Source organism: Oreochromis aureus, linkage group 17 (genome assembly GCF_013358895.1).
Source record: "Oreochromis aureus strain Israel breed Guangdong linkage group 17, ZZ_aureus, whole genome shotgun sequence".
Taxonomy (NCBI): domain Eukaryota; kingdom Metazoa; phylum Chordata; class Actinopteri; order Cichliformes; family Cichlidae; genus Oreochromis; species Oreochromis aureus.
In genome coordinates, this window is record NC_052958.1 from 20020024 (window position 1) to 20035278 (window position 15255).

Below are 15255 nucleotides of genomic sequence, written 5' to 3' on the forward strand. Positions count from 1 at the left end.
AAAAGGATTGTTCATGCAAATAAGATTCGAACCAGTCCAAAGCAGCCCCTGAAATATCCACCCAGTATCTCAGCCTATCTAGCAGAATATGATGGTCCACAGTATCAAAGGCAGAGGTCAGGTCCAAAATCAACAAAACGGAGCATTCTCCTGCATCACATCTCATCAAAATATCATTGGAGACTCTAAGAATTGCAGTTTCAGTAGAGTGAGCTCTACGAAAACCAGATTGGAATTTATCCGGAATGTTGTATTAATCTAAAACAGCTATAAGCTGCTTAGTCACAACCTTTTCTAAAATCTTAGCAATGAACGGTAATTTTGAAATTGGTCTGTAGCTACTGAGAAGAGAAGCATCAAGCTTAGGTTTTTTAACAGTGGGTGAGTAACAGCATTCTTACAATAAACGGGGACCTGACCAGAAATTAGTGAGGTATTGATACCTGTAAGCACACAGGGACCGATAGACTGAAAGACATTTTTAAACAAAGATCCAGGTAAAATATCAAGAGAGCAGGAGGATGCTCTCATCGAATCAACTAACTTGACCAGCTCTGGTAAGAACACAGGTAAAAATCTTTCTAAAATTACACGCTTAGCTTGAGTTGGAGCTGACAACAGAGACACAGAAGGAGAGATCTTGTTCCTCATGTTACTGACTTTTTCAGTGAAGAAAGAAAGAAATTTTTCACAATCTTCATTTGATGAAATTGGGACAGCAGGTGGAGCAGGAGCAACAATATCACTAATAGTGTTGAATAGTACCTTGGGGTTACCTCTGATCTTAGACACATAGTCTGAGAAATAGGCAGCCCTCGCATCTCGAACTGAAGTGTTAAAAGAGACTAAAAGGTCCTTTAAATGAAGGAGATGGACATGCAAACGCGTTTTCCTCCATAAACGCTCAACCATACGGCAGCATCGCTTTAAAAAGCAATTGCTGTCATTTTTCCAGGGGAACGACTTTGAAACCGGAACTAGTCTAGTTTTGACAGGACAAACATTGTCTAAATAGAAAGACAATGATTATTAAAAAGATTTGTTAAAAGATGAACATCGTTATAAGGAGATAAAACTAAATTAAAAGCATCAGAAAATTTAACAGCAGTAGAGGAATTTAAGATGCGAGAGCTAACCACATGTGGAATAGGAGAGAGGGACAGATGAAAAGACAGGTTAAAAAGAATACAATGATGGTCTGAAATAAAAATGTCCTCAGTACAAATAAAATCAATGTTTAAACCTAAAGTAAAAACAAGGTCCAGTGTGTGTCCTTTGGTATGTGTGGGACCAGACACATGCTGTGCAAAATGAAAAGAATCCACGACGCTAAGGAAACCTCTGGATAAGAGGACAGAGTCATCATCAATGTGTATATTAAAATCCCCGACTATAACCAGTCTGGACAGCTTCAAGGTCAAGGATAAAAAGTCACTGAACTCCTTAAAAAGCATGCTGTTTATGCCAGGTGGATGATACACTACAGCACAGTAAAACGGATCTTTATTTCCAATTCTAACCAGCTGTAGTTCAAACGATGAAAAATGTCCGACCATTACTGAGCGACAGTGAAACCAGCTTCCAAACATGGCAGCGAGACCTCCTCCTTGACCCAATGTCCGAGGCTGGCTGATGAAGGAGAACCCACTCGGGCAAAGTTCAATGAGGGATGGATAGTCACCATCACGCTGAAAGAATAAAATCGTTCAGCAAGAACATTTTATTATTCATTGATCGGGCGTTAAAAAGTGCCACGCTCAGCGAAGTAGAAGTCATAATATTAACAGAAGCAGCCTGATTTGGGGACGTAGAAACAGAGGGTTTGATCCGCAACGCTCATAAATTCCACTCACCACGGGGATGGAAGGCCAAACAACCGGAGAGTCTGGATGAACACTCCTGAGGTAGCGCCGTCTCATAGATCCAGGCACAGCTAGTCCCTGCTTCCAGAACAGTCTAAGTTTCACCTGGACACCTGCTCTTTTTCCTGTCCTCCTCCGTGATTGCGTGGACCCAGAAAGGCGCCACTGATGACACCTAACAAAGAGCCAGACACCGGTGTCGGCAGCGGAGGATGGAAAATACCGCAGGAGGATGAGGCATCTTCATTTAACATAAAGGATTGAATGGATAACAGCGTCAGGCGATCATAGACAAGGGCAGCCAACACATTAGTGACAAAAAGCGAAAGCAAAAAGGCCGAGAAAAACAGCACAGAGAAACTACAGCCGGCAGCGGCAAAGCCAAACACAGGCGCCATCATACCGGAACCGGAAGTGGTCTGTTATAACCCCCCAAAAGATCAACCTTCAGAGGGCTGAATTTCAAAAAGACTCCTGAAATCAAAGTGATGCAACAAAATAATGCAACAGACTAAAAATTTCATTGCGGGAACTCAGAATGTTCCCGCAGTGAAATACTCAGTAGGTTCTACTGCCCCCACATGCTTCTATGCATGCCTGATAATGTCAGGGCATGCTCCTAATCAGATGATGTATAGTGCTGTGAGGATCTCCTCCCAAGTCTGGACCAGGGAATCACTGAGCTCCTTGACAGACTGAGGTACAGCCTGGTGCCATTGGATGGACCGAAACATAACGTCCCAGAGGAGTTCTATTGGATGTAGGTCAGGTAAATGTGGGGGGCCAGTCAGTGGTATCAATTGCTTCATCCGCCATGAACTGACTGTTACAGGCCGCCACAAGGCCAGGCATTGTTGTGCACCAGGAGGAACCCGGGACCTACTGCATGAGAGTAGGATCTAAAAATAGGTCCATCCTGATCCCTAACGGTAGAGTCCTGCTGCCTAGTCTGTAGGGTGTCTGTGTGTGGCTCCATGGATATGACTCCTACGACCACTGGGGGCCAGTGTTGGACCTGACAATTCTGGTATTCTATGCTAATTGGGCTTGAGAGTGAGCACAGTGCCCAGTCTACACTGCTTGTTATGAAGTTTGTATCTGATTTGGAAGTCATATTCTAGCTCTTGCAGTGCTCATCCCATTCTTCCTTGCACAAAGGAGTAGATACCATCCTGCTGATGGTCTAAGGGCCTTCTACAACCCTATCCAGCTCTCCTAGACTAACTGCCTGTCACCTGGATTCTCCTCTAAGCTCTTAAGACTGTGCTGAGACACAGCAAACCTTCTGGCAACGGCACGTATTGTTGATGTGCCATCCTGGAGGAGTTGGACTACCTATGTAAACTCCAGGTATCATCTCATCCCCCCAGCAGTGACATTGAGCCTAGCCAAATGCAAAACTAGTAAAAACAAAAAACAGTCAGAAAAGATGAGGAGGAAAAACGACTCAGTGGCCTCCGCTTGTAAAACCATTCCTGCTCTGGTGGTTGTCTCATTGTTGTCTCTGTATTGCACCAAAGCAGCTGAACTGATTAACAACCCCCTCTACTACCTAACCAACCAGGTCAATAATCCAGAAGTTTAATTGGCTGGATGCTAAACTCTGATTAAAAAGTGTTCCTAATTTTTTTTGAGCCCTGTATATAAAAGGAGAGGCTTCCAGTTGGATAAATTAGTAAATGTCTATTTGTGGTAATCTTCTTTATAAAGAAATGTTTCCGTGTGGAATTAACATTTTACTTTCAAATGTTTTTCTTTGAGGGTTTTAGTCACTAAGGATGATTAGAAACAAGCTCAGATTAAAGAATTTAATTTTACAAAGCACACCACCCGCACACTGACTTGCTGCAAAATGTATGCCACCACTGCCATCTTCAGGTTGCAGCTTGTAACACCAAAAAAAAACACAGATGATGCAGGCTATCAGGTGAATAGGAGAGAACTCATGTATACTAGTAATAATAACAACAACAACAATAATAATAATAATAAAAATCACTCTTCAAATATTGAAACAAAGAACATTTACCTCCTTATTTAGAGGTATGTTTGTGCCCCAGTAGTCTTTCAGTACAGCTGCTGGTGTTACTGGCACTGATTTTGCGAACATCACATAAATACCACAAGTGGAGAAAGTTTTCAAACATCTGCTGAAATACAGAGAAAAGAAACTTACACCCAGCGCATATCCTTAAATAAAAGTAAAAATATTATAGTCTGCTTAGAGACTTATTAATGTGTCATAAGTTCCATTAAATGGTTGCAAGACAAGACAAATAAGCCAGGGTTTAAATATGCTCCTGTAATAACAGGAGGCTGTAGCTCAGGTGGTAGAGCAGGTCATCCACTGATCGGAAGGTTGGTGGTTCGATTCCTGGCTTCCCCTAGTCTACATACCAAATATCCTTGGGCAGGATACCAACCTCCAAATTGCTCTCCGATGCATCCATCGGAGTACGAATGTGTGTGAATGTTAGCTAGAAAGCACTTAGAAAGATGTGCTTGTGTGAATGGGTGTGAATGGGTGAATGCACAAGTTGTGTAAAGCGCTTTGAGTGCTCAGATGAGTAGAAAAGCGCTATATAAGAACCAGTCCATTTAACATTTGCCTACCCAAAAAGTTTTACAACCAATCAGAATTAATATGGAGCAGATCCAGGAGAGCCGTTACACCCTCTGTTACTGTGATTGTTCAGAAAATGGTAGCAATTTGTCCAGAGACAGTCCTAAAAAACACAAATAATTATTTATAAGTGATTCTAGACCAAAAAACCCAGACTTTCTATTTTAGCATTTGCAAATAGAGTGATTGCCAATTTATCTTAAAAATATGTCTAAAACAAACTAACATCCTTTAGATTTTCCTCCAATAAACAATGATTATGCCCATAAAAGACTGTCATTCTGGAAAAACACAAATTACCTGGTAAGATTAATGACAGGACACTCTGATGGCACCTGCTTTGTGCTAACGAGATGCCAGAAGCATGTTTAAACAGTAACAGAAATTTCCATGTGGATACGGGTAGCAGCTGTGGTGGTTGAAGGTGATGCCATCAGGATGCTGCTGTTAGAAATTTGCTTCTGCTACTGAATACAGGAAGGTATTTTGCTACAATGAAAAAGTTTAAGGCATCTATTGTTTTGACCCCCTTCCATCAAACACAAGATGAACATTTCAAGAAGGATTTTTTTTTACACTATAAAATTAGCATTTTCAGGCAACAGCTCCATAAAGCACCATTTGTTCATTCTGGACCATCTCATCAGCACCAGAAGTCCAGAGAGTGGAAGCGCATTGGTATTGTTGTCTTAATTTTGGGTGAAAAGGGGTCAGAGGTCAGGTGAGGGAAGGTTTAGGTTGGTATTTCACTCTGTTGTAGTCGTCGACTGTAGTTTCAACTGGAGGCTTCTTCCAGTATTTCTCCAGACCCAAAGCCAGACACAGAGCAATGGCTGTTATCTGCAACACACACACACACACGCACACACACACTGTGTATAATATTGTAGTTACATTACAGTAAAAATTGCACTGCAAAAATCAGTGGTTGCCTGGTGACTTTATCTTGTTGCATTTTTGGCTGTTTGAGACTGAAATCAAATTTCTGTGTAACACCCTGAATCTGGGCAACCAATTTTGACTGCAAGGAGATTGCACAGGTGGACCATTAGGGTCAACCTGTTTCCAAACAATCAATTTTGCAATGAAATCACAGAGTAAAAACTTTTCTTGAAACTTCCAGTGTTTTTGAATGGATGGACACTATCAGAGAAACTATTCCAGAAATTCTAGACAAACACATCTATAAAGTAGACATTTCCAGAAATTAAAATTCATGTCTTGGGAACTTCTATGAACTTAAATTTGTCCTCTACTCCTTCCATACCCATATAAACAATGTTTATATGGGTATAGAACAGCATTTGCTTCTTCCTCAATCATGTAAACATATCTACAATCATCGTAACTTTTATATTTTAGAATTTTTGCATTCATGCATTTGTTAGTTTCTTTAAGGAGCTGGAGTTTGTTCTCTTTTCAGCTCTTTATATATTTTGAAGAAAAAAAGATATGGATCTTGGTTTTAAAGTAGGAAAAAAAGGTGAGTGTTTTTTTTCTTACTGCAATAGTGGTGAAAGCTGAAATGATTCCTATCCTGAGCTTGACTGGGAAACTCAAGTAGCTCTTTAGGATGGGACCACAGGGCTGCCAAAAATATGAAGGTGAAGAATCAACGTGAATAAAAACACTTCTTTTTTTGGCGTACATAAGTAAAATATCCCTTTGTGTTTATTTGCTTCTGTTTGTCTTTATAACTAAACAACATTATAAAAGATTAACTGAATTAAGGAATAGAAAAACTAAACCAGACTGCCACTGGATCAAAGATGTACAAAATATAAAATTAAAAGTATAATAGAAAATATTAAATAGAACAAAACATAAGAAATAAAGATAATCAGGAAAACTAGTAAAGGAGAGCAAGAAAAAATGAAAAAAATAACCAGAGAAAGGGAGAAAACACAGGAAGAATTGTAGAAAGAAAGATGTTGAGGAAAATAATAGAAATGTCTGAAAATTACTGATAGAAAAAGAAGAAAACCCCCCCAAAACAAATATTTACCTTGGAGTGCACAAACTGCACTCTGTGGTTACTGCCCACCATCACACAAGGCTCATATGAGCTGGAATTACCAGGCTGAGATCTGTGGCCAAAAAACAGTAAGCCAAAATTTAAGAGCCACGACAACCGATCCGTCCATCCATCCATCCATCCATCCATCCATCCATCCATCCATCCATCCATCTTTTTCCGCCGGGGCTGGGCTGCGGGGGGGAGCAGCCTAAGCAGAGAAGCCCAGATCTCCCTCTCCTCTGCCACCTCCTCCAGCTTATTCAGGGGAACGCCAAGGCATTCCCAGGCCAACCGAGAGATATAATCTCTCTAACGTGTCCTGGGTCTGCCCTGGGGCCTCCTCCTGTTGTGACATACCTGGAACACTTCACCCAGGAGGCATCCTTGTCAGATGCCCAAACCACCTCAACTGGCTCCTTTTTATGTGGAGGAGCAGCGACTTTACTCTGAGCCCCTCCCAAATGGCCAAACCTCTCACCCTATCTCTAAGGGAGACGTCAGCCACCCTTTGGAAGAAGCTCATTTTCACTGCTTGTATTCACGATCTCCTTCTTTCGGTCACTACCCACAGCTCATTACCACAGGTGAGGGTAGGGACGTAAATCAACAGGTAAATCAAGAGCTATAATTTAAAAAAATATTTAACTTAAACTTCAATTCAATTCAATTTTATTTATACAGTGCCAGATCACAACAACAGTCGCCTCTGTTGTTGTGACCCTATATTGTAGGGTCTACCTTATTCTGAAAAACAGCTAAAAACTCAAGCAAACTGCACATTTTCTAAACTTATGAAATAGAAATTATTTAAAAAAATTAGATAGAAAGTGACTCTGCAATTCAATATTGAGCTAATCTATGTAAAAGCCAATCTTCACATACCTTGACTCCCTGGTATAGGTGGTTGTGGGAGGTGTGCAGATACAGGAAACAGGAAGCTGATTCTCCCAGTCTTCAAATTTCCTCAAACCACAACAGGAGTCCTTGAAAACACAAATATTATGATCGGTTAAAGCTCAAGGTTATCCTTAGTGTTGGTGTTGGATTACTCATTCAGGTCATTTATATATATATCAGTTATGTATATATATATATATATATATATATATATATATATATATATATATATATATATATATATATATATATATATATATATATATATATATATATATATATATATATATATATATGAGTGTATAAAATTAAGTCATAGTTGTTGCCATAACAACAGGACAAAAAAGAGTAGAAGCTAAAAAGTTTTTTCTTTTCTTTTCTTTTCTTTATCCTAATTTTTTTCTTTGTTTCACTTACCGACGTCTGAAGCTTGTTTAATTCTTCCTTGATGTCATCAGCTGCTTTGTGTAGGGGTGTTACATTGAGAAACAATTCATCCACGGCAAAGTCCATCTACAGTAAATAATATAAACGTTTGAAGAGTGACACACAAAAACAAACACAAGCAGAGTTTTAAGAATAATTAACTTTCATCTGTATTACTTTCTTATTTAGTAAGTTTACAGCCCAAAGATAACAGTTTCATATTTCATAGTCATTTCATACCTCCAGGGGGCACTGGTGACAAGAAAGCAAGGACTGTATAAAAATACAAAAAATGTATAAAAAAAGTTACCTGAGCTTGAACCTGAACCAGCGGTGAGGCAACGATCATTAGTGCCACAAACTCCACAAATGTCAGAGCAGAAAACTGGAAAAGATTACAGGTCAATGCCACTACTGTAGTGTGTGTGTTTGTACTTGTATGTGTACTATGTGTGGGGACCAATTTAGAGTAATAACCTTTGTAGTGAGGACATTTTTGGAACACAGGGGCATTTGGGGGCCAGTCTCATTTAGGGACAGCAGCTTCAAACTTAGCTTTAGAATTTTGGTTAAAATCATGTTTTTGTATATATGCAATTAGGGATTAGGGGTTGGCAATACTTGTATCAGCTAGGATCCCTACAAAGATGCTAGTTTTGAACAAACGCATGTATGAATTTGTGTTACTCACCACCAACAGCAAATATTTGTAGTCCAAAGAGGCAGCAGATATGCCCAGAACAGACAAAACCATTGTGAGTGGACCAAACACCTGCAGGACCAGTAAGCCATTACTACTGGACAGCTGGTCAAACAACTGAAAGAGAGAAAGTCAGATGAGAAAGATATTTTATTCAACGTAAACAAAAGGAATAAATAACAAATAACATGAATATGCAGGACAGTATCTGAGACCATTTCTAATGAGGCAGTGAACAGGGGATGGATCACCAGAAGGTCCAGATGCATCTTTTAGATCTTGTGCCAGGTCCTTGTAGGCCCTTTTCCTATTTAGGACATGACTTTGAGATACCATTCATCTGCTGTTGTTAGTCTTTAAGCCTGCCACTTCTTTTGTCTACTACTTGTCCAGTTTCCTCAGATATTTTAAGGACAAATAGCACACCATGTTGAGATATGCCAAGTTTTCAGCTGATAGCTCTCTGGGAATCACTTTGTTGGTGCAAAACAATACCATTTTATGTCTGTAAAACTGTGCCATCTTTGGCATTTTTATAGATTCACCTAAAGAAATAGGAACATGTTTGTGACACACTTCTGGTAATAAAGTGCCTGAAGATGCTACTGAAAATTGATTTATTGGTGAAGTTGGTTGTAATTATAGACATAACACTGGTTCATTGTTTGAGTTAGGTGCCTTTTTGTGCTTGAATGATTCTTAAGTTGCTGTTCTGTGGCTAAAAAAAGAAATAAATCCTCTAAAATGGTTAAGTATACTGGCTGGAATGAAAGTGAGGATAAAGCAGCCAGTGTCCAAAGAAAACTGAAAGATTCTCAGAAATCCTGAAAAACTATATCAAAGACCACTCTAAAGACTTCAAGAAGGTCTGGCTACTTGGAAGCAAACTATAACCAAATGACAGGTGATGGGTAATACAGTAATGTAAATACAGGAAAGTAACATGAATAAAAATTCAACTAAAACAATTTAACAATAATATAAAAGATAAAATATATCAGAATGAAAATGTACAAAATAACTACTAAATGTAGAAACTAATGACAGCACAGCAATACACAATGACATCAAACTTACTCAGTAGTTATTTATTCACATCTGCCTTTATTTAACCATAGTCTGTTGTTAGCAAAAAATAGAAAGAACTTTGGAAATCATACGTATATATATATATATATATATATATATATATATATATATATATATATATATATATATATATATATATATATATATATATATGTAGCCACCCTTGGTGTCTCTACAGGAAGCAGTATGAAGTCTTCAGTAAACAGTCTCACTGTGTGATGACACTAGACATTTTTAGTCTGCTTCCAATCTAGAGTCCAAGCTACATTACATATGGCAGCCTCACAGTTACATTGTGGATAATGTACACACCAGAATCTGACAAGAAAGTAGAAGTTGTGTTATAAAATGTCAACTGTGAGTCTGAGGCAATATAATGTGAAATTAGAGCTGTTTCACTACATAGTTGATTCTTTCATAACAAAAGTGTGGTAAAAAAAAAATCCCATTTTACCTCCGCAACAGGCATATCATCAATGGAGGAAAAAGCAGCACCAATCATCACAAACCCAGACACCTGCATAATAAAAATGAAGAATAAAAATAGTAAAAGGCAATGACTCAAACTGGTTTACACAAAAGTGGCTGCTGGTTGGGTTCACAGATCAGGAAGTCTTTAACAGCAGAAACATTCCTGTGAAACGCATTTTCTTCCCCAGAGAGACTGGGAACTCTGACAGCTTTATATCACAAATGTAATCTGTCTCACAGTCAGCAAGTTGAAACTTTCCAAAACAGTCCAGCTACACCTTAAACTCTCATTGTTTCTTTTACTTCCACATTCCCATTTTATAATCTGACCATGCACGCACATATTACAAACTACTATTTTTTTCTTTTTTCTTTTTTTTGTGGTGGGCGTTGAGGGCAATTTTGACTGTGGGCATGTACTGAAATGAAAGTCATAAAATTATCCAAAACAAAAAACACTGCAAATGCATCTGACTATTTTCCAAAGTGGTTCTGGTTTCATGAGTGATGATAACAACAAAGACGTGAAAGTCACTTGTGATTTAAAGTTGGGCTGAACTGGAACATACAAAAATGAACATAATCAGCTGATAAAGAGTGCACACTTAACGAAGCAGCCACAACAGGAAACAGGAAAGAAATACCCATGTTGGAGTTTTTGTGAAATAATCTCTATTTATTGCAAACTGGCAACAAAAGCTGCTGTAATCATACCGCAGATTGTCATTTTAAGCATTAAATTTGATTGCAGGTGGTGAAGAGAAGTTGGGAAGTAAAACAGGAGGAATAAAAAAGCTGATGAAATCACTGACTCAATACAAAGAAGGTGAAATATGAAGAACGAATGAGTAAATAAACAACAGTAAATAAAGGAAAAGAGATTTTAAAAATGAACAAAATGAACCTCTAACAAGTTTTCCATCCACATTGTCATGGTCTGGGTGTGTGGCTGGAAAATTCAGCTGAAGGTCTGGACCTCCCTGGTATCCACCCATGGGCAGGGCCTACAGCCTCCCTCACCTGAAGCTGATTGAGGCAATTAGGTTGGAGATTTAAGCTGCTTGCTGACACTGCTTCCTCGCTAGTTCGTCAACTACCCTATGTTGGTAACCAGGCCTCACGCTTCATGTCTATGATTCTCAAGTGCTTTACTAACCTTGCAATCTTGTGTTCTAGTTACTCCTGGAAATTCCATCACACTGAACAACTCATCTTGGAAATCTGGTTAACCCGCCTGCTTTTAGAATCATCTCCTTGCCTCACCTGCCTGCCCTCCTGCCCTTACACCACCACGGGATCTTCACCACTCAGGACAGCTGACACACACCACCAAACCCACCCGGACCGCACCACCTCTCCTTCAACGCTTCCATCTCCCACCTGCACATACGTCATCAGCCAGCTGCCGTTGCTTTCTTGGACCTGTCCCCTTGCTTTATCCCTCTCCCCTGGCCAAGACCCTCACGCCCCATGTGTCAAGCCTGAAGTCAAGTGCCATCGTAAACATCATTCTTGTGCTAGTTAATAAACCTTTGTTAAACCCTTTCCTCAGCCTCCGCTTTGGGTTTTCTGCACGTGGGTTTGATTTTTGGTACTCGGCCTCCGGCCGTTTTGTGACACACATTTTACTTAAAACTTACTTTCTTAATCTTTTTGGTTTAAAAGTGTATGAACTTGCTGTATAAGAAGTTATAATGTTATGTGGAAAGTGGGACTGTTCTCTGATGGATAGTAGCTATATTAATAACGCTGGGGCCTCAAAGATAATCTTTGACAATGTCTGTTCTACAAAGTTGATTTGCATTGGTCAACTTTACTTCGATCTAATGTTTTGTAAGAAGAAATGTGCTTGACTGAAACACAAGGAAGCACAAAGACACTGATAAAAAATAGACATAACGGAAATAACAGTTAAAAGTATTGAGATACTTAAAAGTGATAAGAAAAAATTTGAAATTATTTCCTTTAACGATGTGGTTGTTTTCCCTAAATAAATCTAAAACTATATCTAAAAAGGAGGGCATCAATTGGTCATGAGTTATCAGGAGCAAAGACCACATATAGCAGTATATCATCAGCCTAGCTGTGGAATGAATTTTCTCTTAATGGCACAAATGTATTCACATATATAAAAAATTGCTTCAATCTTGGTCCTCTACCAGAGGCCTGGGAGCTTGAGGGTAGGACTGCGCTCATCTGGATAAAAATCTCAGAGGTTGTTCCTGGGATTTGTTGCAGCCAGTGCTCCGATGAACACCGGGACCACTGTTGGCTTCACCCTACACATCTCAAGCTCCTCTCAGCTGTTGGTGCTTCACAGCTTCATAGCTACATCTTTCACTAAAGGCCTTCTTCCTTCGGTTGTCCACCACTGCTATGTCCGGTTGGTTTGTCCGTCTGTATCTGGAAGTCCCACAGAATCTTAGCTTGGTCATTCTACACCACCCTAGGGGTGTATCCCATTTTGACTTTGGGATGTCCAGGCTATACTCTGCACAGATGTTCCTGTATACTATGCCACCCCCTTGGTTATGGCATTTTAATGTTACCCTGCCTGCTAGCATCTTGCACCCTGCTGTTATCCGCTGGATTATCCGCTGTCTCAGGGGCGTCTTTACACAGCCCGTACTTGGAATCTTCCTGGTGTGGTAAACCTCAGTCTGTATGGATCTCGTGCTTAGTGCTTTTTCCTGTGCTGCCACGATTAGTGGCTCCGTGCTGTCTTTTAGTCCAGCTTTGTTTAACCACTGGTTGGATTTCTTGATAGCCACTTCTTCTATCTCCTGGTGGTACATACAATGCAGGCGCCTGTCCTTCCATGATGGTTCCTCTTCTTGCTCCTCTCCTTTCTCGGGTTTCTGATGCCTGAGGTATTCACTGATCACACTATCAGTTGTGTGGCCATCTTCCTGATGTACTCATGGATCTTTGTTGTTTCGTCCTAGACAGTGGTTATGACGCTCCCTAGTCCTCTGCCTCCTTCCTTCGTCTTATGAACTTAAAAAGTGAAATTCTTGCTAAAAGACCTCCACTTTATTTTAGTGTTTTAGCATTTTTGTGAAGAGAGATTTATTAGTAAAGAGATTAAATCAAGACTAAATGTTTACTTTAAATAAAAGAAAATCTATTTGAGTACCACACCTTGCAACATTGTGGCAACATAACACAGCACCTAAAATATTTTAATGTTTAGATAAGTATTAAAAATACATGAAAACAAATACTTCACCAAAAAAGAAAAAATAGCAAATGCTTTTTTTTGTTTGTTTTAGTTTTATTTTAGTTGTTTTAGTTGATTCTATGCTGTTTTATCTCATTTTAAATATAGGGCTGCTTTAATTTTTATGTATTATGTGTTTTATTTTTGACTGTTTTGTTTTATTCTGTTGTTCTTAACCTATTTATTGTACAGCACTTTGGTCCTGTGCTGGGTATTTTAAAGTGCTTTATAAATAAAGATGGATTGGATTTAAACACAACACATAGTCACTTAGTTGCAAAAAAACATCAAATTAGACAAATATAATCTTGCACCTGCTACCAGAAAACAGTTGCTAGTTATTACCACAATTATCACAAATATGTATTTAAACCCAATATGAAACAAAATTTTGAGTGTGCTAAACGCAAAATAACTACATGTCTACAAAATTATAAGTAAAAGAAAAAAAGTTAAAAACAAACACAATGTTTCTGCTTTTCACCTTCTATTTACAAGACAGTAGTTACACTGAAATGCATTAATTAGCACATGTAATCAACACCTGAATGACACACTGTGTATTTCAAAAATAGTAGATTAAGATTTTAGACAATTAGAATTTTAAAACTTTCATTTTTTAAAGATCCAATCACCTCCGACAGCCCACACAAACATGCAGTTAACAATTAGCAGTGTGCTTACCAGTAGCAATACAGTGACACAGATAGCAAGTCCTCGCAAGTAGCTCCTGCAGCGAGCCATGGCTGCTGTCTGAGCGAGTCCAGTTAAAATAGAAACGGAGTAAAGACCAGAGCCCACTCCTGTGTGTGTGTGTGTGTGTGTGTGTGTGTGATGGATGTTGTTTAAAGCTCCGTGTTTGGCGGCAGAACGAATAACATGACCAAGTTTGGAAGATTGGCTGAGAGAGCAAAAGAGAGAAGGGGAGAAGAGGAGAGGAGAGGTTATTCCAGGTAACAATAACAACTAATTAGGCGTGGAGGGTGATTGAAACAGAGATATGAATGTCAGTAAGAAAACAGGAAGGTAAGTGACAAAGAAATATGAAAAAGAAAGTGAAAGTGACAGGAGGAAAGGGAGGAAAACAAGTAACAAACGTGATGAAAGGACACAGGGAAGACAAATAGCAAATAGCATTTCTAATGTGATAACGTATTTACTTTTACACCATAAACAAACACAGCAGCAACAGCCCAACTTCATTGTTGCATGGCAACTGCAGACCCAACAATGCAACAATCTTGCTCCACAACTCCTTCCTTCACCTTTTCCTTCTCTCCTTCCAGCACTGATCAGAACAGCATGTGATGGGCCAAAAGCATCTCAGCTGAGCATAAATCATCATTCTACAGGACAGGTGAGCTGCAAACTTACATTTCTTACAATTATCTTTACCCAGAAGAAGAGGAAGAAGAAGAATCCTTTATGGTCATTATGTGTTCACACATAACAAGTTCTCAGCACACACCAGAAGGTGATTATATTAGTGGATCAGTTTGTTTGTGTCTTTATGAAATACTATTATGGGCCATCACACATACGACCTCCAAAAGTGATTATCTTTTTAAACTGATTTAGATCCCAAACTGCTTCCAGGATTTTTTTGGAAGGATGTTTTAGCTGTAGTCAAATTGAACATTTCACATTATATTGTCACAGTCTCGTTTTTACCTACGTTTTAATACCAGGGACATCTTCTAGCTGTGATTGATGCGGTTTTGCTATGGAAAACTGGATTCCATGATCTTGATGCACAAAGTCAGCTACAATAAAATGCTAATTTGGCTTCAGTTTGATTTGCATATTTGTGATCGAGTTGTTTGCATGGACTTGGCTGTTATCAAAATAATATTTCGATTTCATATCAGTGTTATTTTGTAGTAAGTGCTGTACCAGGACGGGAGTAAAATAGACTGGAATCCAGCAGAGTCATTAAGCTGGGTGCTGTGT

General features: G+C 39.1%; 1 protein-coding gene across 1 annotated transcript; it reads right to left on the reverse strand.

Annotated features, from left to right (window-relative positions):
- Positions 1–4340: 4340 nt before the first annotated feature.
- LOC116318221 (23 kDa integral membrane protein-like) lies at positions 4341–14216 on the reverse strand. Its single transcript, XM_031737164.2, has 9 exons — positions 13990–14216; positions 10069–10131; positions 8517–8642; positions 8136–8210; positions 7817–7912; positions 7385–7485; positions 6491–6572; positions 5989–6072; positions 4341–5325 (listed from the first exon to the last, which is right to left on the reverse strand). Exons 1-9 carry the CDS (start codon positions 14047–14049, stop codon positions 5203–5205), a joined length of 810 nt encoding a protein of 269 aa, XP_031593024.1. The 5' UTR covers positions 14050–14216; the 3' UTR covers positions 4341–5202.
- Positions 14217–15255: the final 1039 nt, after the last annotated feature.